The 25,080-nt window shown below is 41.7% G+C and overlaps 1 protein-coding gene, 1 long non-coding RNA gene and 1 pseudogene across 7 annotated transcripts in view; 1 reads left to right on the forward strand and 2 right to left on the reverse strand.

Annotated features, from left to right (window-relative positions):
* Positions 1-158: 158 nt before the first annotated feature.
* Positions 159-2,120, reverse strand: LOC118611964. The gene is made up of 3 exons (XR_004954553.1): positions 1,998-2,120; positions 1,430-1,581; positions 159-299 (listed from the first exon to the last, which is right to left on the reverse strand). It is a non-coding gene; the product is annotated as an uncharacterized LOC118611964 (long non-coding RNA).
* The window catches only part of NBN (nibrin), a 28,412-nt gene continuing 5,383 nt past the window's right edge, over positions 2,052-25,080 (forward strand). For 3 of the 6 annotated variants that reach the window (XR_004954552.1, XM_016138594.2, XM_016138602.2), the window contains exons 1-13: positions 2,052-2,168; positions 3,582-3,712; positions 4,443-4,591; positions 5,003-5,162; positions 6,789-6,892; positions 8,787-8,904; positions 9,446-9,645; positions 12,218-12,315; positions 15,710-15,839; positions 16,725-16,997; positions 18,627-19,065; positions 21,960-22,031; positions 23,085-23,240. Coding sequence is in view for 5 of the 6 variants with exons in the window: in XM_016138594.2 (XP_015994080.2) it covers positions 2,132-2,168; positions 3,582-3,712; positions 4,443-4,591; positions 5,003-5,162; positions 6,789-6,892; positions 8,787-8,904; positions 9,446-9,645; positions 12,218-12,315; positions 15,710-15,839; positions 16,725-16,997; positions 18,627-19,065; positions 21,960-22,031; positions 23,085-23,240 (2,067 nt within the window). In the remaining variant the exon portion in view is untranslated. Of the gene's footprint in view, positions 2,169-3,216; positions 3,279-3,581; positions 3,713-4,442; positions 4,592-5,002; positions 5,163-6,788; positions 6,893-8,786; positions 8,905-9,445; positions 9,646-12,217; positions 12,316-15,709; positions 15,840-16,724; positions 16,998-18,626; positions 19,066-21,256; positions 21,929-21,959; positions 22,032-23,084; positions 23,241-25,080 lie in introns of those variants that run through there. The other 3 variants (XM_016138623.2, XM_016138617.2, XM_016138628.2) reach the window with 3 other exon arrangements.
* On the reverse strand, positions 7,053-7,171 carry LOC118612223 (annotated as a pseudogene).

Genomic DNA, 25,080 nt, shown 5'->3' on the forward strand with positions numbered 1-25,080 from the left:
GCAAGTGTATTGGAGGCAGTGGTGAGACGTGCCTATACTCCCGAAGAAGAAAACTCCTACAATTTGTTGGGGTCCACCAAATCAGTGAAATTTAGGGATTCTGGGGTCCAAGGCACACTTTTTTGGTGTTCTGTTTAAGAAAGATTTCTCTCTTCATGTTTTCTTTTAAAATGTTTATTTTACTTTCATATTTAGATCTATGATCCATCTGGAGTTGGGTTTTGTTGGGGGTGTGTAAAAGATGTAGGGTCAGTCTTCATTTCTTCTGTACTGTTAACCAGTATCCCCTGGATCATTTGCTGGGTGAAATAAACAAAAATCTATCATTGCTCTGTAGTGTTGCTTTTGAAAAATCAAATTATACATGTACACCTTTTTTAGGTCTTATACGCCGTGTGCTTATTTCCTATACTTCTGACAATAGAACACTGACTTAATAACCATGACTTTATGCTACATTTTGAAATCTGGTGGTGTTCTTCCATATTCCACTTTGTTCTTCAAAATTTCCTTGGCTATTCTCAGTCTATGCATTTCAATATATATTTTAGAATCTGCTTATAACAAATCTGAAAAGAATCTTCTGAAGCATTGCTGAAATTGCATTGACTCACAGATCAATTTTGGGAGAAATGACATCTTGATAATCTGTGAATGTGGTATATTATTTCTGTATTTATTTAGGACTTAATTTCTGTCGATAACGTTTTATAGTTAATGTTTTGTATCACATCTTTTCATAGATTTATTGCCAAGTATTTGATGACTTTTGGTGCTCTTATAATTATCTATTTTATATACATCTTTTATATATTGTTTCCAATGACCTTGTTAAATTCACTTAATTCAAATAGTTTGCAAATAGGATCCTTTAGATCTTTCGATATACACAATCATGTTATTTGTGAATAATCAGTGTGTTCTTCCTTTTTAATCCATGTGCATTGGTTCAAGCAGCCAATACCATCTTGAAAATAAGTGGCAAAAGCAAATATGTTGCTTCATTTCCAATATCGGAAACATTCAATAATTCACCGTAATTATAATGAAAGCTGCAATTTTTTCATTGATGACCTTTATCAGATTAAGGATGTTCCCACTATTCTTACTTTGCTGAGTTTTTACCATGAATGGATGCCGAATTTTATCAAATGCTTTTTCTACGACTACCAGAATAATCACATGATTTCCTCTCTCCTTTTTTTGTTATTCTGGTTTATTACATTATTTTTTCCCTGTCAGTTAACACGCACATTTCCATCTCTGAAGTAAACTCCACTTACTCATGATTATCTTTTTTATATACCACTTGATTCATTTTGCTAATTTTGTGTTTAAGATTTTTGCATCTGCGTTGCTAAGAGAGACTGGTAAACTAGCATTTTAAAGTGACACTTTTTTCTTCATTATTTTGAGAACCGGAACTTACACGATCAGAAGTGTCCTCTAGAGTGTTCACTCTGTAGTGTGCAGGATGTGGAATAGATCCGTGCAGGCCGCGGGTGGAGAAGGATCAGGGGTTACTGGAGCAGGAGAGCCTGCACCAGTGTGGTACAAGCGGAAGTGGAAAGGATTTAGCTCCTGATAGATGAAAGTGTAACATTATGAAACAGAGAGGTTAGGGTAAGTTGATTTGAGCTTGGAGAAGAGTGAGAATAATGAGTTGACCGGGTTGAAATCCATAGCTTCCCCTTAATTATCATCATTGTTAGGAGCCATAGAAAGGAATAATTCCAACTAAAGAAACTGCAAATGCAGGGAATTACATAAGTGGGTAGTGTGCTGATGTATTTAAGTATGAAATCTCCTTACGTTGCTTTGGAGCTAATTTTTAAACTATTTCCATTCACAATCAGAAAAAAGCTGAAGTCTAATATTCGAGAACAATGGGATCCGTACTTCCCAGTCCTTTAATACGGCACACTTCCATACAGACTGCGCTATTCCCGTCCTAGCCACCAGGTGGCTACCAGAAGCCACGTGGCTATCTGTCTTACCCGCTTCCTACGCAGGCGCGGTCCGGGGAACGCACACGTCACGGAGCCCGCCGGATCACGGGGGCTGCTGCCACGCAAGTCTGTCAGCTGCGGTTGCGCGGTCGCACGTCGCTCCGACGCTGAGGACGGGACCCATGTGGAAGCTGCTCCCCGCCGCGGGCCCCGCCCGAGGTGAGACAGATAGGTTTGTGTGCGGGAACCGATTTCCCAGAGACAGATGCCTGGGCAGAGGGTTTGGGCAGCGCTGCTTCCGGCTCGGCCCCGCCCCTGCCGCCGCGTTCCGGCACCGCCTCGTCCCCGCTTCGCTCGTCGACTGCGGGACGCTGCGTCGTGCGCGGGAAGCGGAGCGTCGTGCGCGTCGGATGCGGCGCGGAGCGGGCATTGGGCCCGGGGGCGTCAGACACGCCGGGCGGGGCGGTAGAACGAGCCCCGGGTGTGGGGGCGGGGCGTAGGCCCGGGGGCGGGGCCTTGGGCTCGGGGCGGGGCGAACGTGCCCTAGTCGTGGGGGCGGGGCGTAGGCTCGGGGGCGGGGCCTTAGGCTTGGGCGGGGCGAACGTGCCCCAGTCGTGGGGGCGGGGCGAAGGCCCGGGGGCGGGGCGTGGGCGCGGCCCCGCCCCGCCCGCTGCGCGAGGTGGCCTTGGCTCCTGCGACAGCGGCCACTGCGAGGTGGCGGCCCTTGAGCGAGTGGCCGACGTCGGCTGTGACGCCTGCGTGTCCAGCTTTGAGGAGACACAGTGCGTTACGGCGGTGACGGCGGTCGCCTGTTCCCTACAGAAGCTGAGGAAACTCGGGTGAAGGGGTTGGCTGACTGGGACTTCGCCACGCAGTCCCGCGCGACGCGCGTTTCGGCAGCGGGGTCCAGTGTGCCCGGGCCGAGCTTGGCGAGCCCGCAGCCTGCGCCCTGTGCCCAGTCTGGTCCCCGGTCCCACCCCGCGCAGGTGCCGCCTCTGACGCCGGGCGCGAGCCCCACAGGACACGTGGCCGAGCTGTTGGTGCGTGGTCCGGGGCGTTTTCTCCCGTTGCGTACGGTATTTGTAGTGGCTGCAGCTTTGCGGCGCGTTCTGCCCTCTGCTAGGGCCAGTGCGCGTAGTTGTCATCATTCTCTTGGCAGATTTTTACATCTTATTTCCGTTTATCCCGATCAACGCAGGGGTTAGGGGCGACAGTCACCGCCCCCTTCCCGAACCCACGCAACTTAAGTCGCGCTGGTCTTCCACAGGTCATCAGCGCACAGTGCGAAACCGCGTCGTTCAAGGGTCAACCGCGTTTGGATTTCGTTTGGTAATGCATTAAATTTAGAAGTTAACTTGGCTGACCGGTCACACTTCAAGCTCTACCATTTTTCTAAGAATTGGTTTATTCTTAGAAAAATGGTAGAGCTTTCCATCTATTTAATCTTTTGCGGCCTTCAGTGAGGCTTTACCGGAAAAATAAGTTTGATTTATAGAGTTGACCATTAATATTTAAATAGCAAAATAAAACTATTTTACGTAAATATTTGCCTTATCTGTTTTATATGTGTCTGCATGTATATATGCATATACACACACGTGGTTTTATCTATTTTTTTTTCATTTCTCTTAGAACCATACAGACTTTTGACTGGTGTTGAGTATGTTGTTGGAAGGAAAAACTGTGGCATCCTAATTGAAAATGATCAGTCAATTAGCCGAAATCATGCTGTGTTAACTGCTAACTTTTCTGTAACCAATCTGGTATGTTACTAATTTTATTTCACCAGCTTAAGTAAGGGAGTTGAAATCATAAAAGATTACCTTGGTGCATATGTAAGAATTTGTAGGATTTTTCATAAAACTGTTAATTTTTTTTTTTTTTTAATTTACAAACGTTAAATACCTACATTTGGGCAGTGGTACCCGTGGTATTTGCCTATTTTAATAATTGGAGTTTCTGTTCCAGTATTTTACTGTTTGTTCTAATTTAGAAATTCAGAGGAAGAAGAACATATTTATTTACTTAAACATTTATTGAGTGCCTACTGTGTGTCAGTCTCTGTACCAAGTCTGGAACTAGAGCAGTGAACAGATTGTCAGGTCTGCTTTAGAGTTTGTATAGCTCTGTGAACACAGGTATTTCCTGTTTAAGACGGGTTTTCGTATCGGGAATTGGTTTTATTAGGGTAAACAGCTGTTGCTTATTCCCTACAGCTCTTTGAATGGATTTGAGTTTGTTTTGATTGGTTGGTTGGTTTGATTACAACGTTGGGTAATAAAAGTAATACAAATACATCAAAATAGCTGTGCTCATGATAATACTGGTAGTAATAAGGAAGAAAAACCATTATTTTTACTAAATACTACATATCAGCAAATGCTGGATCTGTTCAGTGATGTTTAGGTATTGTGTCTATTCTTAAAGGTATAGGAAAACATTTTTGAATACTTACTGAGTGGTAAAACACTTTAAATTGTTGACTGTTTTCAGAGTCAAATAGATGAAATTCCTGTATTGACAATAAAAGATAATTCTAAGTATGGAACCTTTGTTAATGAAGAAAAAATGCAAAATGGCCTTTCCCGTACTTTGAAGCCAGGGGATAGAATTGCATTTGGAGTGTATGAAAGTAAATTCAGGTAAGAATTTTTAAAATTGATATTAAAAATGGACAGCTTTATTTTGCACTAATCAAATTCTAAAGAACACAGAAGTCTAACTTAGTTCCTACTTAGCTCAGTGGTGAACTTTGTACCACACATGGTCCATGCGTCTTTGTGAGTGATAGGTAATAACCAGGATAAGAGTTTGAGTAAAGTTCCATTGTGTCTTTGAACTACATTTGTTTGATTTCACATAGATGAGAGTGTAATATTCACTCTGCAACTCCAGATTTAGGAAGCAATGACTTCATTATTTTAATAATGAAATTTAATAATACATAAAAATTAAAATCACATCATGTGATGTGAGCTTCAAGTTTAAAGTTCTGTAGGTTGCCATCTTTCTAACTGATGTTAAAACTTTGTGTAACTCATTTTTATTTACAGAGTAGAGTATGAGCCCTTGGTTGCATGCTCTTCTTGTTTGGATGTCTCTGGGAAGATCACTTTAAACCAAGCTATATTGAACCTTGGAGGACTTACTGTAAACAATTGGACAGAAGAATGCACTCACCTTGTCATGAAATCAGTTAAAGTTACCATTAAAGTAGGTCGAATGCCTTGTTGTTATGTTAAAATAAGTTCTGTGAATTTAAACTTATTCACTTCCCATACACAGTCATTTTTAAAGTCATTTACTTTAAACTTATCAGAATTGTAGATTTACATATGCCAGCACCATGCCTTTGTGTACCAATTAGGTGGAAATAGCTTTTAAAAAACATGTTTATTATGTGCAGTAAGCAGAAACACATGAAATTCTATGCCAGATTTTGAGTTAGCATTTTAAAAAATGACTTATGTTATCTCTTCCCCAAGAAGTCTGTACAGTGTGTAGTTTGTGTTTTTATTCTAAGAGCGAAGCAACGAGAGATCAGCTGCCGGTCTTCAGAGTTCGCATCACATGTGTCCTGTCAAGTCTTCGTTCTCCTGTCTCCGTCATCCCGTCTCAATGTGCTTTTAGTTTTTATTTGGTTCCAGGCCCTAATCACAAATACTTTTTTGAGGCCTTGTAGTTTAATATTATGCTAATGTATCTTTACAATCTGGAGATTTGTGGATTGTGTGCCTTTAGAAGATGCTGACTATTCAGAAGTAATGCATATTTTGGTATGTTTTCAGATTTTGCCTCTTTGTCAGATTTGGTTATATCCAAAGCTAATTGAAGAAAGACATTGGGAAGTGATTCATCTCCTTTTAAACAAGTCGGTCATGTATACATAGGATTGTTTTAGGTTAACATCTATAGCAAAAAGCAAGAAACACTCAGATTCTTTTATTGGATAGAAAAATCCTTTACTATCTAATATAATTGATTAAATTAGAATGTGTATTATAGCTATTGAGGTATCATAGAGAAGGGCTTGCCGCTCAGATTGAACCTCAATTCAAATTTGTATTTTGGTGGGGTCATCTGACCAAGGATCTTTTCATCTCTGCAAGTTTATGAAATTGATTTAAAAATTCAGTTGAGTACTAATTTATGCTGGCACACTCAGAGGTAATAGATTCATAATCAAAGTGCCCACTTATTAGTTTACAGTGGGGATGCACCCTTACAGCTGGTTGTATTTTCTAATCTTTCTCAAATTTCATGACTCTATTTTATTTATAGCTTAATTCACTTGCTAGTTGAAGCCCCCTTCCCCATCTGTATATACTTATTGTGAGCTTTTACCCAATCCCAAATAGTGATCTACTTTCTTGAACAGACTTTATTCCCCTGTCACAATCTGGTGGAAAGACAGGCTAAAAAGGTCTTTTCTCTCATGTTTGTCTCTTGATACTGTCTTCTTTAGGACAGATGTTACATTGCCTCAGTCCTAAGATACACTTTTAACATTTTAATATCTTAAAAATTGGAATACATTTTGAAATGGAAATATATTTTATGTTATGTTGTTCTACTCTCCCAGAGCAGTTTTTAAATTAATATTGTAATTGGTAGGTTCTAATAAGTGAATGAGATTATAAAGGGATTTGCATACTAAACTAAGCAACGACAATACTGACTTCTATTTTATAGATCATGGCTTTTTTATAAATTTAGAGAGATGAGAAGAAAAGGGATAAAAGGGATAGGACAGCCCCTTTATAGTTTATAACTAAAAACATTTTTTAAAATATGCTAGCATGAGGACATGTATTCACACATAGGTTTTCTTCTTATTAGACAATATGTGCGCTCATTTGTGGACGCCCAGTTGTAAAGCCAGAATATTTTACTGAATTTCTTAAAGCAGTTCAGTCCAAGGAACAGCTTCCACAAATTGAAAGGTATGTTGTGTGTTTTAAGTATAATAAAATATGATATACAAAGTGATAGCACTGATTTTCTTTTTTTTTTTTTTTTTTTAGGTGAGGCAACCCTTGGTTGACCTCACAGATTGCAAGGACCTTGTCAGCTTACAATCCCTTATTTTTTTTTTTATTTTTGCACCTACAGCACCTGGTCTTCCTAGGTAGTCTCCCATCCAAGTACTAACCAGTCCTGACCCTGCTTAGCTTCTGAGATCAGATAGGATCGGGCTCGTTCAGGGTGGCCTGGCTGTAGACTAGCACTAACTTTCAAGTTAATTCCCTTTTCAATGATTGTTTCAGTATCTGATGTTATAGTTCAATTTTATTAGTGAAGTTTTTTGTTAGCATGTGAAGAAAGGATCCCCAGATTCTTCATTGGTTGTTTCTTGGTATAACAAATGTTGCATATGTGCTGGTGCTGGGTACAGTCCACTGTTGTCTGTGGCAGGATTAAGAATTGACAGTGTGAATAACATAGAGCCGTAGATAATTTTAAAATCATATTTTAGTGTTGTTGGAAAGCAGTAAGAATCTTACATCTTTTTAGTCATGTGTGTGTGTGAATATATATTTTTGTCTGCAGTGTCGTTACAGCACCATGTAGAGTAATTCATAATCTAACCATTTGTATACACGTGAAATGTTAGTTGCCTTTTATACTAAAAGGAGTGTCAGTTATGGGAGAATTCTTGTTAAAAGGAAGAAAGGATGAAAGATGTTTGAAGAGATATTCAAGACTTCTCCTATTTATAAATTAGGATTTTCTAGCACTCTTTTCTTATTGTAGATTTAACGTTACTAGTTAAATTAGTTTCTACTAGTCTCTGTGTATCTTTGTAAGTAGCATGAATAGAATTTTAAAGTCAGTTACCTAGAAACCAGAGTGACGCAGTGGATTGCATTCCATCCTGCTAGGTCTATCCTGCTTGCAGATGACTCGCTCATTTGAAGTTGTGGGTTCTAGGAGTCACTATTTTGCAGTCGAGTTAGAACATCCTTTTCAGTATTTTGTTGGCTGTTCTGGGTCTTTTGCCTCTGTAGAAATTTCAGGATCTGTCAGTATCCACAAAATAACTTGCTGGTAGTTTTATTTGGATTGCGTTGAATTTACATATCAATTTGGGAAGACCTGACGGTGTGACAATATTGAGTCCTCCATTATCCATGAACATTAGTAATTTTTACTGGAAGGCAGAGGTGAACTGAAATGCTGGTAACTTAGGAATGGCTGTAGCGAAAGATCCGTTTATGTAGAAAGTTGAAACTATAGACTGAGAGGCTTGAGAATTAACAGTCGATTTCACCTTTCTATTTTCTTCTTTTCCCTCATTCCCATGGATGAATAAGATGTTTTAAACTTCTCTTGGAAATTTTATTCGAATTGACAGAATAAGGAAAGTGTTAATTTTCTCAGCTTTTCCAAAGAGATGTCTAATAAAACTCTTAAACTTATAGTAGTAGTTCACAGAATTGGAATATGAACATTAATACATATTTGTTCCTAAGCAAACACAAGATGCTAATAGAATTTGATCTTTATGGATGATATTTCTCTCAACCTCTATAATTCACATAGCTTGTTTGAGTCATATACATTAATTAGATCTTATTATGATTGAGTAGCCTTGGATTATTTATTTTCAGAAAATTAAGAACATTTCTGCTGTTCTATATGACACCTGTCACCATATTTCATATTTCTAAAAAAGACATTTGGATACTTTTTGTCATTTGTCCTGATAAAAACTTACTCTTAAAAAATAATCTAATGTTGTTATGGAAATTAAGCCTTTCTAATATCTAGGTAGCCACTTCATTTACACATACAGAATAGTGTATATTTGGAATACACTGTAATTTTTTTCCACAGTTTTTACCCCCCTATTGATGAGCCAGCTATTGGAAGTAATAATATTGACCTGTCAGGACGACAGGAGAGGAAACAGATCTTCAAAGGGAAAACATTTGTATTTCTGGATGCCAGACAGGTAATGTTATCAGCTAAATTTTCCTAAGGAAAACATTATCAACTAGGACAAATTATTACTGGTACTAATGGTTATCAGTGCATCTTCTTTTTGAGATCTTGTGTAAAAGTGCGAAGTGGGATATAAAACTGCCCAGGCACCAGGACTTGCCCGTTGTTGGTGGACATGATTATCTTTGTCCTTAATATTTGCTACCTGGCTTGTTAGTTAATTTTATATAAATACGTAAGGGGAGGGGGCAGAAAACTTGGGTTTCAGTTCTTAATTGCTCAGTAAGTAGGCAGTTGTTGACCGTCTGTGTGTGCTGAAACGGGAGTTCCAGGGCCTTCTGGCAGAGGGCACGTCACGCCGGCCCCGGCAGGCAGAGGGGCCACCGGGCCGCAGAGGGGCCTGCGAGCCGGGCGTTCCTCAGCCCGCAAGCTCAGGTCGTGCTCTCCAGAAGCAGGACCAGTGCCACTTCCCTGTGCTCTTACGTCCAGGTGACTCTCGTAGACTACGCTCCAGCAAATAACTGTGGCTTTTTCCTTTTTACCCGATTTAGCATAAGAAGTTAAGTTCGGCAGTCGTTTTCGGAGGGGGGGATGCCAGGTTGGTAACGGAGGACAGCGGAGAAGATGACAGCTTCTTCTTGGCGCCTGGGACCTGTGTGGTTGACATCGGCGGCGCAGGGCCAGGGTCCCAGACCACGGCTTCTGATGCTCGGCGGGACCGCGCCCACGCCATCCTGGGGCTGCTGCACAGGTGCAGGCTTGTGCCCCACGGGACACAGGTGCCAGGGGGCGGTTCGAATGTTTCTTGTCGCACTGGGTGCAACAGGAGAAGGCATAGCTGATCATTACTATTAAAGGCGTTTTGTGACTAGCACTTGAAAACGTCTTGTGACTGAGTATGCTAGAAATAGAATATCTTTGTCCGTGATAGTTTTATCTCAGTATTTTCTGCCTTTTCTTATTACTTCCATAGAATTTGCAGAATTCTCCTCTCTAACAAAGCAGTTCGTTAGTTTTTTTGTAGACTAAGTAGCAGCTGAGAAAGTTAAAACTCATGTAAATTATTTTCCGAAATTGCCTAGAGCAGAAATGTGTTTGTCCCTTGATGATTAATACCCATTAAAAATGCATATAAAATTTTTTATTCCTCTTATATAGACTATTACGGGAAAGTAGGAAAAACATGCCTGATATCCTAGAATATTGTTTGTAGTGGGGAGGGAGAGTTTGAAAGAGCTAAATCAAGGGTTTTTCTTAGACTTTTTATTAGTATTAATAATCTTAGCACTGTTGAAGCCAAATGTATTGTCAAAACATTGGGCTTGACAGTCTGTTGACTAAATATTTATTCACCTAGCATAAAGTAGTTAGGGCTGAGGGTACCTGTATGCTTAAAAAGCCTGTCGTTATCGCCTTGCAATATTCAATTTTCCTGTCCCAAGAGTCCTTCTAACAATGGACATTCCTTTTTTTCTTTTATGGGTTTGCTGAAGGAAAAAGTAAAATTTCAGTTACTCATACCATAAACATTTCACTTAATGGAGATGCATTTACTGCTGTGAAAAAGAATATACTTTTTTTTTTTTTAACTAATTTTTACTAGTATTTTGATATTTTGTTTTTTAACTTTGTTTGAATCTATCTGGAAATGAACTTTTTGACTTTATCCTATCCCATTGATCAGTATATCTGTCCTTGCCCACACTGTTAGCCACACTGTCTTAATTTCTATAACTTTAGTTACGATCTCATATCTAATAGGACAAATCTCTTTGTCTTGCTCTTCTTCAGAAGCACCCTGGCTCTTCCTGGCTCTTCCTTTTTTCATGCACATTTTAGAATCATTTCAAAAACCTTGTTGGGACTTTGATTAGAAATTCCATTGAATTCACAAATCAGTTTAGGGAGAATTAACAAATTTTATAATTTTTCTTTAGAGATCTTAAATACCATTTATTAGATTTATTCCTAGCACTACTTGTTCTCTGGTAGATATTATATCTATGGTAGGTATAACATAAATATATGATATTGTCTCTTTAATTGTATCTTCTAGTTGTTTACCGTTGATGTGTAGAACTTTAGTCGACATTGAGGTACTGTTCTTATATCCTGCCACCTCGCTAGACTCCTCTTTTATTTCTAATCATCTATCTGTAGTCTTTTTTTTTTTTTTTGTAAAATCATGTCATCTGTAAATAATAACATTTCTATCCTGTTTTTAACTCTCATGCCTCTGGTACCTCCCTCTCTCTCCATTTTGTCCCCACTGGGGCCTCCGGAGCAGTGCTGACGGGAGTGGGGGTATTAGCCACATGTGCGTCGCTGTCGACTTGGCAGGGAGTGTTTCCACTGTTTCCCAGCTGAGACGATGTACTGTTGTGTGGCTCCATTATTACATATGCATTTAAAGTGTTTTACTTTATATAGCCAGTCTTTGTAACTAATTTTCATAGTATATTTACAGTTTTAGAAACATCAGTAGGATAATAAAATACCGATTTTAAATTGCCTGAATTATAAGTAGGTAAATGTGATCACTTGGTTATAATACTTTAAAAAAAAAATTTATTTTAGTGTAATACTGTTAGAATTGTACCTATAGTTGAATCTAAGTTAAGGCAAACAATATATACAAAAAACCAAATGTTAAGTAAGCACCTGAAAAAGACCTTTTAAACTACTGCAACCATTTCAGGTGTCTTACAGTAAGTGTTAAAAGTGTTAAAATTTGAGGTATTGTATCTATGTAACATTATTAAATTGTATTACATTATTTTTGTTTTATAAAATCAGTTATTATCCACATTATAGAACAACAGAAGATAGGTCCACCATAAGATTTCTTTAATATGATTTCTTAGCACATGTCAATTTCATAAAGTGATCTGATTTTCTAAACTTGAAATCATAACGCAGGTAGAGATAAAACTTACATATAGTTTTTTGTATTTTTCTCTCTCCTCCCACTTCTCCCTGCTGCTTCTTACTTTTAAGTTTTAAAATAAATGTAGATTTGCTTATAAAAATGTATTTTGTTGCTTATCTGGATATTGTGAACATTAGAGAATTTTAGATCTGGAAGGACTTGTATCCTTTATTCTAGCATTTACGTTACAGTTGAAGTAACTGAGTTAGTAGAACATGGTGGATCTGCCCATTTAAGGCTGCTCTGGCGAATGAGCTAGCACACCATGCGTTTGAAATTCTCTCTGTACTATAAAGCGGCTGTGCTATGTGGGGGAAAAAGAGTCAACTCGACATCATATTAATAAATGTTAATTGGAAGATATTATCATACTTAAACTATTCTGTTTTTACAGGCAGGGTCTTAGACCTATTCCTGAGGCAGAAATCGGATTGGCAGTTGTTTTCATGACTACAGAGAACTACTGTGATCCTCGAGGCCAACGCAGTTCAGGTAATTACAGCATTATTTTATTCTTTAGTAGCTTTCTTCTCTAAATTGATGATAAGCTATACGTGCACATTACTACATACTTGCCAGGGGTGACCATTTTCACTGTCTTTTAAAACGCACCTTTCCCATTCAGCCATTTATTCATCTGACAAATATTTGTGGCAGCTGCATACCAGATACTATTTTAAGTGCCGAAGATACAGTGGTGAATAAAGTAAACAAGTTGCCTGTTATTGTAAACTTTATATTCTAAAGGTCAGGATTCAGATGGTTAACAAGCAAGCAAGCAGACGCCAGTCAGTCCTGGCTGGGGCAAGTACAAAGAGGTGCTGTGGAGTGAGTGGAGAGGGCTTGTCCAAATAACTTATTTTGCTGGAATTGTGATATAATGAATATTTCCCCAAAATCCATGACTAACATTCCCAGAATTCATCCTGAGAGTCGGAAACTAAAGACCAGCTTTTCGGCCTCTCTTAGAGACAGAACTACTCCATTATGGATACTAAAGAGAGAAGCCCCACAGCCTTTAGAGAGAGCATGCACTGTAGATATTTTTTTTGTTGACAGTGGATTTGTGTTCTGGTACAGAAAAAAACAGAGGAACCGATCAGTAATTTCAGACTTAAACAACGCAACAAAACAAAACCATATGACAACAAACAGAATCATTGTATCTGTGCGAGTAGCTCCCCTTGTCCCAGCTCCTTTATGGGACACCTGTCTTCTGTTTCTCTTTTAGAAAACTAGTTCTCAACTAGATAGATGCCTCAGAAACATTTTTAATGCAAATTCACATTCTCTGTCATTGAGAACATTCCGGGGTGCAACAAGGCATCTTGGTTTGTTCGGATTGATTTTAAGCTCGTGTTTATTATACAAATGCTAAGAACCACTGGGTCAGAAGATCTAGGGAAGAACCGAGCTTGAGGGGAGGTTTCCATGTACACCGAGGGGACACTCTGACCATGAACTTTGGTCCTTTCTTGTTCTCACAAGACCTGAAGTTTTTCCTCTGTAGCGTCTGCTCACGAGGCCTGATGCCGTCCCTTCTCACAGCCACAGCCCTGTTTAGACCCTCCATGTCTGCTCTGGAAGGCCGTCTTGTTGCCCCCAGCACAGGCCCTGCCTCCGTAGTCATCGCTACAGTTAATACTTTGCTTCACCACTAGTAGCCTTTAGAACTCCCTAGCTGTCGTTGTCATTGGCGCAGGTCACCAAGCCCTCTTCTAGACTGATGAGCACTCAGCGGTTTAGCAGCAGCCTTCCCCTGGCACCCTCATCTCAAAAACGCACCTCCCCGAGAGTGCACGCGCTGTAATACTTGCCGTTCCCACACTCCTGTGCCTTGCTCGTCACAGTCTCGTTCCTGCAACGCCAACACTGCCGGTCCGACTCTGCCGCGTCCCACAGACGCCCGTCTGCTTCGTAACGTTTTCTAAGTGGTTTTTTTCTCCCGTAGCTCTCCTCTAAGTCAGAACTAGTTATTCTGTTTTGTGCTCCCCAGTAACTGTTTTTTTGGCATTCCAGTTAGAGTTTCTTCCTACTTTGGAATGTAACTAGTAGTTACTGTGCCTCTTTCAGCCACTAGATTGTAAGCGCTTGTTAATTTTGGGTTCCCCACAGCAGCAAGCACAGGCCTTGTTTGTAGTTTATATTTGCTTGATCGATCAAAGTTACACAAGATCGTCTTTTTCAGTGGAGAGCAACCAAATTTGATCAGCCACTGTTGGAAATGTGTTTTTGGCTGAAAGGGTCATAGAGATGCTCTGCTCTGTTTTTATTAGAAGGTGTGCTGTCTCAAGGCTGAGCAAAGTTGAGGTCTCATAGGTAGTCCACGGCAAAGCCGGTCCTAAAATGTAGGTGTCCTGACTGCTAAGCCCGTACCTTCCCCTGCTGCGTTATTTCACGTGGAAACAAGGTCATGCGGAATTGGGAGAAACTCCATTAGAATGAGTAGTACGACTTCTTGCACAAAGTCTTAGGTAGGTCTGTGTGGGCTCTAGTCGTACGCACAGTTTTAGAGCACAGCCAGTGTCAGGGGGACAGGGAGGATGCGTGTCTCCTCCCCTGCCCTGCCCCCTCCTTTCTTTCCTCCTCGTGGTCCATATTCATTCATTCATTTATTCAGTAAGTGTTTATTGAATGTTCGTTATACACCTATAATTATGGAGTCCAGAGGCGAGCAGGTCGGAGCAGACACATCCCTTGCATGCCCAGCACGGCGGGCGTCGCGAATAACCCCATCGTCAGCAGACACTGGCTGTTCTTGGTCGTTAGGTCCCATGTATGATTGTTCTTTCGGTGGTCGGATAAGCAGCTTTAGTTGTTATTTTTGTCAAAATTCTGTGCAAGCTAAAATGAATTTTAGGGACAGGTGTGTCTAAGGAGACGCCAGTGAGCTCCTAAGGCGGTCAGGGAAGGAGAGTGGCAGAGTCATTGGGAAGCAGCAGCGAACACTTGTTAAACACACCCATGTTACGAGGGCCTAACAGTGATGAGTCAGCGTGGGTGCTCAGCAGATGTCAGCTTTTAAAAACGATCTGTCAGTTTAATTTCTTTTACTTATTTATGTCCACCGTACACCAGACATTGCAGAGATGAGCAAGACTCCGTCCCTGGCCCACGTGTCCCAGGGACAGTCACATGTGAACAGGTGCGAGGCGTGAGGACAGTGGTGACGGCTCACGCTGGCACAGTGCTCACTCGTTATGTTCCAAGCATTTTCTGAGTGCGCTCCATTTCCCTGTTCATTTTGTCCTCAAAACAATTTGTGAGGGAAGAATTGTGCTGATCCCGTTTGGTGGGTGAGGATTGGTGAGGTGGCGTGGTCGCGCAGCTCGTGCGTGTGCATGAGTGTGAGCGGCTGCCGCGGGGTGTCGTGGGGGCCGGGACGGAGCGCCCCCTCAGCTGCTCCGCGTGAAGTGGTGAGGGGGTCGTGCCTTCCCATAGCAGCCAAGACGTTTACGTCTAAACCCATTTATGCATTTTTTCAAATAGCGTGTTCCTCCTAAAAAGAAAACATGTTGATTTTGATTTGTATAGACAGTAGGGTAGATATACTTTCTGTAGGAAAGAAATGTATTTTTTTTTGTCTACTGAAAGCATAATTTGAAATAGAATTTCAGTTGATTATTTTTATTTTGGTTGGTAATACTTTACTGCGAAGTATTTGATGTAGCTGTAAAATGACTGGGTTTAGACAGGCTCGTCGCAGATGCTGACAGGCGGCTTACAGGCATTTCGGTAAAGAGTGGCTGGCTCCGCTGGCCGGGGACAGCCGCGTGCCATCTTCCCTAGCCAGTCCCTTCAGCATACCAGTCTGACGAGGTGAGCGACCAGAGGTCAGTCTTGTGAGTAGCAGTCATGTTCCTTCTTCCTCTTGTGTGACTTACAGGATCAAAGGCGGCGACTGCAGGGCCCAGCCTTTCCCAAGGCTTGTCAGTCGAAGAAAAACTAACGCCAGGTGCGCCAGCGAACAAGATGATGTGCGCAGCCCACACGGAGTCAGAGCAAGCAGACACGCGGTGAGGCCTCGCCGACGACAAGCTCGTTCTCCTGTCTGTGGTTACTCTGCGCGTTTATCCGGGCGTCTCCTGGGGGATGAAGCGTGGGAGGCAGAGGTGCTGGGGCAGACAACGTGTTAGCGCAGGGATCAGCAAGCTTTCTCTAAGGACCAGAGAGTAAATATATTTGGCTCTTTGAGCCCTTGAGCTCTGTCACAGCCGTGGAACTCTGGTCATTGTGCCGCGATGACAGCCCCGTCTTAAGATTTAAGTTTTTTTTTGTTATTGTTCCTTGCGAATGTACACAGAAGACCATAAAGAATTATACTGCTTTATTTGTGACCGGTGAAATAAGTTTGACAACTATGCATTATAGAACTATGTGTGCATACATGTGTTTAAAATATGTTTCTGCCAGTCTAGGGTTGAGTTGTGTTGCAGAGATCATCTGCCTGGAATATAACCACATAAGTTCATTGACAGTGATCTAAAATGCCCCATTGTATATGATACTGGTCAATAGGAAGTTATTTTTCTGATTTTTATTTTTTTAATTTTTTGCATGGAAATAATTAAAAAATCTTAAAGTAAAATTACCTAGGATTATCACCCTGTTTAATTTGTTATGGGGTACTAAGTCGACATTCCGTGCACGTCCGGTAATTTTTTCATGGTGTGGTAGGCCTGTTGTGTACTGCGGGGTGAAGAGGAGACAGGGACCGTTGGTCCTCGGAGCATGGTGGCTCAGGAGCTACTTCTCAGGAGAGTAAAATATATTCGCTGAATTATCGTCTCAGAATAATTATGTTCTCAGGCTGTATTATGTCAGTACTACTTAGAGGACTTTGTTTCTAGGTAAAAATCGCTGTAAACTTGATTACCTTGCATTCTTTTATTTTGCTACAGTGCGGATTTGAGTGAAAGGCCACAAGAAATGAAAATCTCCAGAGTGGAACAAAAATTCAGAATGCTTTCTCAAGAAACATCCACTGTGAAGGAACCCCCCAAAATGAATTCTGATAACAGCACTGTCACATCAGGGACTGTGGCGAGGATGAACCTCGCGGCCTGCCAGCTGTCCCCCACCGAGCCCCGGGGGGGCAGCAGGAGGGCTCAGGCTTCCCGGCAGCCGCAGCCCAACTCCATCAGGAACTACTTCCAGCCGACCGCCAAGAAAAGGTGCGCTTGTTAGGTACACCTCTCTGTGCCTCCGAGAAAGGCCAGGACTTGTTTTGCAATCGTGGAGTGGCGTATAGTCTCTGGAAAGCTGGGGCCCTTGGGGCCCTTGACCTGGTCTCCTCTCCCGCACCAAGGCCCCGGACGGACCCCGCTTCCTCCTCTCTTCCGCACCTGGCGTCGGTGGGGCCGCTGGCCTGCTTCCCTCTGCCACCCCCAGGCCCCTCGCCCGCTCCTCGGTGGTCTCTCCCGCCGCCAGGAGGAAGGACGGGCTCCGCCTGCTGCCCTCTCGGTCTCTAGATCTCCGTGGGGGGGCCCTGCCTCGCTGCTTGGAGCCTGCCCTGCGCGTCTCCCTCTCGCTGCTGCCTTCCTCTTGCCGTCGCTGGTGCACTTCTCCGGGACGGAGATGGCCGTGAGCGGGCTGCGCCCGTTTCTCTAGGCTCTTCCTAAACTGGCAGTACTTGATCCCGATGATCCTCAAAAGCCACTGCCGACACATGGCCCAGGCAGGCGGCCTTCTGGCGGCACGCAGCTCCTGCGCCCGTCTCCTCGAGTCTCCTCGGCTGTCGTGGCAGTGGCCTGTTCCAGCTCTTTCCCTCTCTGACTTGCCCTTTGCCCCTTTTTTTTGAGGACTTTTTTCCTCCTGCTACTGCATTTTATACCTTGAGGACTCTACCTTCAGGATTTCAGGATGTTATTACAGATGAGCAATGCATTTGGCCCTAATTTATCCTTTAAGCTTCACTTCTATTTTTCCACAGTAATATCCTGCTGTTTTCCCAAATGACAGGCCGGATCTTCTTCGCTGTGAATGAATGTGCTTTTTTCGTTCGGGGTTTAATTTGTCAGAATCTTTGACTCTTCCTCCTCTGCCTCCCCAAACCAGTAGTGTTGATTCTTACTTTCAGTGTCTAATAAATTCCTCCCTTTCCATCTGTGCCACCAGCTTTCTGGTTCAAACTCTGACCGCCTAAATTATTACAAAAACGTCTTGATCAGGCTGCCCAGTACCCTGACGTTAGGTAGACTTAGTAAAATGTCGCCTCGAGTATCCCATTCAGTGTGAATCCAGGGAATTCCTGGAGAGTAGGGACCTGAGTTTTAATGTCCTCTATAGGCCTTAGTACAATTTAATGAATATGGTGTTCAGTGCTTGCGGAACGAACAATACAGAATTGTCTAGAAAGCTCTGGGTCACATATCGCTGGCAGTGTGTAGTCTGTAGTGTATTCCGGATTTAACGTCTGTGACTTATTATCTTGAATCCAGCTCTCATTGACCCATCGTGTTTTATTCCCACATTGTAAAGTAAGCTCCTGTTTCCTGGCAACAAGTTGTAGTTGTATATTTTTCTACCTTTTCTCATTGATTTATCACTACAGCCACTTCAGCAGAGAAGATGGATATCTCCATATTGTTTTGGCCATAAGGTCAATCAGTCCTCTCCAAACAGTAGAGTATATATGAATTATCCACTGTTTTCAGATGTCTGTTTTTTTATTTCTAGTAATATTGTTAATAAAATCAAGAATATTGTGAATTAAATGAGGGAGGATGTAAATACTGCCAAGCTATTAAATTACGTAGCTGTTTACTTGTCTATTTTTTTTTCCTCTTCTTTTTAAATCTAAGGGAAAGGGATGAAGAAAATCAAGAAATCTCATCTAAATCAGCAAGAATAGAAACGTCTTGTTCTCTTTTAGAAGAAACACAACCCGCTACACCCTCAATATGGAGAAATAACGAGCAGCCTCTACCTCACAATGAGCCTGTGGGGAGGAAAACAGGTCACCTGTTTACGGATGTAGACCTCAAACCCACTGTGAAAAACTCTGCCAATAAATCTCTTTCTGCAGAAAAACTCCAGTCAGAAAAAAGGACCATCGATGATTTAGCCATAGAAAATGAAGTATTGGAACAGTTATTCAAGGACACAAAACCAGAGCTAGAAATCGAAATGAAAGTTCAAAAACAAGAGGAAGATGGCAACATTAGGAAAAGGCCACGATTGGATATAGAAACAAATGGCTCCTTTAGCGATGAAAGAATATCAGAATGCAACAAAATATCTGTAAGTAACATTTTTTAATGAAAAGTGTTCCAAATAGAAACTTAAAGTGTTAAAAATACTTCAGATATTTGTATTGATAGTGCGAGCACCCCTTATGTTTCCCTTGAGGAAAAAAAAATTAATATCTTCAACATATTTTTAAGTATAAGAATTCATTGGTTGGTAAGATGAATCGCTCAAAATACAATGATTCTTTGACAGTATATAATAAATGACAATAAATAAAACTGTTATTCACGATCACTTTAATAGATTTCCTGGCTGTACTATTAATTGCATCATGCATTTGGCTATGGATCTCATTCTAGGAGGTGCCTTAAAAGAGTAAACAAGCAAAGAGAGATGAAGAAAAGTAGTGAAACAAAATACTAAGTAAACTTTTAGGGTAATATCACTAGGAATTTTTTATTCCATTTTGATCTTTAATGTTCTATCCTGTTTTCATGAATAGTGATTATTTGTCTTGCCCACTTTGGTCTAAGACAACTGTTCTAGCACTGCCTACTTTATGCATTAGTAAGTTGCCTACTCTCCGTAGACGAGTTTGCTCATTAGGTGGGAGCACAAATTTCATGAAATCAAGATTTCCCATTCTGATCCCCCACAGAGATCTGTTAGCTCTGTCGCCCACCCCCGTGACGGGGCGTCAGCACCCCGCCCGCGGTGCGGGGACTGATGGCAGTCCTGTGGCCCCGAGGGACCTCGCCTTCCACAGCCACGGTTCACGTCCTGGCGACGACGTCAGGGAGTGGAATTGTTTTGTTTTGTTTTATGGTTCTGTAGCATAATTCGTCTTTGTCTTTAGTTTACTATTTGTGACCTTCCGAGTAAAGACAGTGCAAAATAAATACGTCGTACAGACTCGGAGAGTGAACACCAACGTACGGCACCCTTCCGGATGTTTTAAATGTTACACCACTGTTCTAGCGCTAATTTTTTTTAGTGCAAATCTTGTTACAAAAGTATACTGTAAACGTATACTATTTTGAGGTAGTTGATTCATCAGCAGTTAAAGGAAATTACAGAAGGAGCCCGGGTGCCGCTCACCCCGTCGGCCCCACGGAACGTTCTGCATAGCCGCAGTGCGATGTCGCAGCCGGGAAGCGCGCGGCCCCGGGGCAGCCCTACGCAGGCCGCCGCGCGTGCTCAGTTTTCATTTCTGCCATTTCAAGAATTCGTCTGAAAAGTCCTTTTTGTTCATGGATTAAAGTAATTACGTTAGTATTTCAAGCTACAGGGGTGATTATCAGAAAAAGATATTTCTTATCATTTAAAAGATTGTGCACTTTTAAGAAGGCAAACGATGCGGTGCTTCTCGTCGACATTGGATTCCTTAGCCGTAATTCAGAAAGGCAGTTTCTAAAATACGTTGATAGTAGAGTTGCTGTTTTTCTGTTTTGGGATTTAAATGCAGAGTCTCGTGTGCCTGTAAGGTTTTTCTGTGAGCCGGCCCAGAACGCGGTTGGCAGGGCGCCCCTGCCGGGCGTTTGTCCTCGCGCATGGCCGCGGTGCCTGGACCAGGGCCCTGCTCTCCACTTCCCGTCTCCGTGAAACGCGAGCGTGACGTGGCGTTCCCATCAGCGTTCTTCTTAGCAGCCCGCTGTCTACGCTGTATCTCCGCGTCACCTCTGAACTAAGGTTTCCTGCTCTCGTATGCCTGTTTCCTGCTCTCGTATGCCTCCCGCATCTTCCAGAGCCCAGGGCCGCAGCCGCCACCGCCTGCACACCGTCCTTCCGTGTGCAGCAGCCCTGCAGTGACGGTGACGCACGCTGTCCGCCTGCGGCAGATTAGGAGGCTGACAGTGGGAGGTGTTCAGCAACGTTCCAGGGTCGCTTAGCTTGGTCTCGACCGCGGGGACAAAAGCACGGTCCACCCCCGTGGGACGGTTCCCAGGCTTACAGTCCCAGGGCCGGGGCGGGTTGTCATGGGATTTTCTGAGCTAGGAAACAAGCTTGCGGAAGAGTTCGAGCAGGTTTGAGGGAGCAGGGCAGGGTGGGGAAGTGCAGGGAGTGACCTGTTCTGACATCGATGGCGTGAGCGCGTGCGAGGAAGGGCACGTGGTCGGCTCAGAAGCCAAGTTTTCGTGTGACGTTCGTTCTCGAGTCCCTACGCAAGCACAAAGCACATTCTTTTTCTGCATTTTCTTTCCTACTTTCATACTGAAATTAGTTTTTCTGATTTTTATTACAGAATCATTGACAATTTGAGATAAAACAGTAGAACAATATGCCCCTTTATCGTATCCGAAGGGACTGCAGTGTTAATGGGAAGTATTAGGAAGCCACGTATGTGAAACGTGTTTGTGTGGACGTGCCACGGTGAAGGGCGGTCTGGTCACAAACAAGGTGGTCTCCAGCGTATCGCAGATGAACATCGTAATTAAAATGACTTTCTTTTTTCTTGAATTAAGGGTGATTTAAAATTCAATTCTAAACATAAACCCCTTAACACTTTGTTTTTAACTGTAAAAGTAGTACATAATGTAGACATGTGGGAAAAAATACCTTTTTGTTATTTTTGTTGATACTCCTACTGTCCGCAGATAACTATAGTTAATATTTTAGTATTTACTTTTTAAAATCATGCAAACTTGGGATTCACTGTTAAGGCAATTTTATAGCCACTTTTTTCACTTTGCTCATTTCCGATACTAAGTATTCCTTAAGTAAAGAACGTAAACGGATTGCTCCCAGTCCTTGGCGCTCATAACTAACTCATGCTACAATGTGTTTTCTCCATACATTTCTATTCCCATCATATAGTTTCTCTAGGAAAATACTTGAAAGTCAAATCACTGGGTCTGGAGAGTGAGTATTAAGGTTTTCGGAAAGGGTATCATTTTATAACTTATGAACAATATATATATATATATATATATATTTTTTTTTTTTAGCAAGAAAATGTAATTGAGAAGAAATGTGAGCTCAAGAAAGAATTACTGTGGTCAACTAAAGAAGAACCATCTGTGAGGAAATTTTTATTTCATTTAACTTTTATAAAGATTTGACTTATAGACCATTACGTCATCAGTTTCAGATAGATCATTTTATAACCTTGATGTAGCAAAAAGGGTATGGAGAAATGCCCAAGTGTGATTCCCTGCCCTCTACTCCGTAGATCAGTGACCTTGAGCAAGCAAGTCATCGTCACATTTATGAACCTCAGGTCCTTCATTTACAAAATCAGATTGACACTTTTTTAGCAGGGTCGTCGTTTATGTCAAGCAGAATAATAGATGTAGAAAATGTCTAAACTCTAAAACACAGTACAAAACTATTAGGCCATTGTTATTTTATTGGAGTTTCTGATTATAGTCTGTCACTATCAGACGAACCTTTTCTTTTGACTTTTCCCTTTTTTCTTCCCTCCCTGACTCTTTATTTTGGTCCTGGCAGCGCCTTCCATATGAACATATAGTAAAGCAGTTTGAAAGACTCGATGGTGAGCCTTGAGCCGCTGTAGCAGTGTTGGGTGTGACCAGTTAGAAGTAAATGACATAAAGACTCCCATTCAGCCGCAGAAAGGGATCTTTAGGCTGACTTAATAACCATTAATCTGGAATAAAGTGGCTTTCAGTTAATGAGGTGTTGTGTCCAGAATTACCGACTTTCCTAAGATGTCGGAAATAATAAAAAATGTAAATTACTGAAAATCCAAGAAAGTTTAAATATAGGAGATGAGAAAACTTAAATAAGACTGGAGTGTATGTGTATGATTTTAATGAAAAGAAGTAGACAGTACTGAGATTTCTTGCCAAGAAAATATATGTAAAAAGGTGAATTGTTTACCGAGATGATATTTATTAAAATAGACTAATACATTAAAAAACTATAAGGTTTATAGCCTTCTAACACACATTGGTATGATGTACACGTTTCCGAAGTTAAGGGAGTACTTGAATAAGTAGCTTTCTGGTTTCAGAGTATCTGAACTTTTTTCTGTAGACCTCTTAATGACTAATACTTTCCTTTTCCTTGTTATCTCTCCTTTTCCTCCCTCCATCTTGACCCCACTCAAGAGCAGCGATGCGCTCCAGGAGGGTGGCGAGCAGCCGCCGGCGGGGGTGTTGCTGACTGAGTTCCGGTCGCTGGTGGTCGGCGACTCCACGTCCAGGAGCGCAGCCGGTGGAAGGGGCGGCTCCGGGCAGACAAAGAATTTCAAGAAGTTCAGAAAGGTGTGTGCGCCCTTAATCACGATGTAACAGAAGGGCAGCATCTGGAGCAATGTTGTTGCTAAGTGGTGAGAAAAGCAGGTCACGTTGAAAACTGGGGGTTTCTTCTGCTTAAAACATTAAGAAGGTGCTCTGGGACGGACGTGAACTGACAGTGAGTGAGTGTATGGGACACCGAGGATGAAACACACTTCGTGGAGGCCGCACTCTTTAAAACGTGTCACCTGGTTCCTGGTTTGCCCACCTTACGCCATAGGCCTTCGGCTGCATGAATAGGGCCCTCTCATTGCTGATACTGATGTGCGAACAGGTTTGTCGAAAATAACAGCACATTCAGTAATGAGCACCAGGAATGTCATTGTCACATGTGTGTGGATATAAAACAGTATAAATACATGCACTGAGTGTAATGCACCAGGCTCGCTATTGCACGTGTGTGGAGGCGAACAGCACAGTTACGTGCACTGAGTGTTGCCGTTGGAGCCGAGTCCGAGTCCCTCCTCTCCTAGAACCTGCTTGTCAGCGCGGTTAAAGAATGTTTCTGACTCAGCCTTGTTCTTTTGTTCTCTGTTCTGGGATATTTGCTGCTTGCTCGCTTATACCTACTATTGACTCCCAGCTTTTGCTTATGCATTCGATGAGGATATAGAATTTTTTCAAAAGTGATTTCTGTGAAGACTGCTTTTCTCTAGAACATAATCGGTATGGTTCTCATTGTGACCATAGGTGGCGTAGCTTTTTCTCTCTGATTCTCGTGAGCTACTATTAACGTTCCTCAGTTAAATAAGTTTTCTGCTTACTATGACAATCTCTGAAGGGTTCTAAACTCCTTTTAATGGGAGGAACATGGGAATATCTCCACTGACATGGCACCCACCTACTCTTTCCCGCCCTGCAGCTGAGGCTCATGAATAGCACAGGAGCATTCTTATTACATGGTCACTTCATGTTCAGCTTTGTATCACAAAAGAGCATCGTTAATTCCAAATTCAAAAGACATACCACATTTTCATTCCTGAAGTTACCAAAGGAAAAGCGAAGCCCTCCCCCGTGTGGCGTGGAGGCGTTTGAGGTAGCACAGACTTCTGGAAAGTAGTTCGGAAAACTATACCGTCCTCAAAAATATTAATATCCTTGACCAAGGAGTATTTTTGAGAGTATAAAAGAAATTCGACCCAAAATTTGTCGGGAAAGATGTTTAATCGTATTGTCTCTAGTGAAAGGGTTTGTCTCAGTTTTTCTCTATGTACCCAAATCAATGACATGGCTGTATTTGTACTTTTAAAATACTGCTTACTGATGAAAAGTAATTTAACATTCCCTTTCCACTTTGTATATTGAAATTTTAAAAGTGCATCCTGTAAATATTAAGGACTTATTACTTACTCTCTAAGTATGATATTACCAGCATGTTTGATATGCATTTTCACATTTTTTAGCACTTCTTTATTTTAAACACTTAAAGTATAACCTCTTGCTAGGGATATATAAATTGGAAAGTTTCGAATACTTAAATGTCCTTGAGTACTAGAAAGGACCTAAGTTTTGAAATCTTTAGGGCACAGTATAATACTTTAAATTATAATGTGCGTGTGTCACCTTGAGTTGCTTTAATTGGTAGATGATGAGCTAAGGTCATTTTTGAATAAAACCTCATTAAAATTTTAAATTTTCTTAGTACACGAATCCCAGTTACATATCTAAATCTGGGTGTAGCGCTAGCCAAAAAACAGGGCAAAAACGTATGGATCTAACCCAGTTTCTGCTCTCTCTCACTCACGTTCATTTATGGGCTATAAATCTTTGGCACTTGCCTTTTATATGAGTTACATTCTTTGCTTCT

This window comes from Rousettus aegyptiacus, unplaced genomic scaffold (assembly GCF_014176215.1).
Source record: "Rousettus aegyptiacus isolate mRouAeg1 unplaced genomic scaffold, mRouAeg1.p scaffold_m13_p_15, whole genome shotgun sequence".
NCBI lineage: Eukaryota > Metazoa > Chordata > Mammalia > Chiroptera > Pteropodidae > Rousettus > Rousettus aegyptiacus.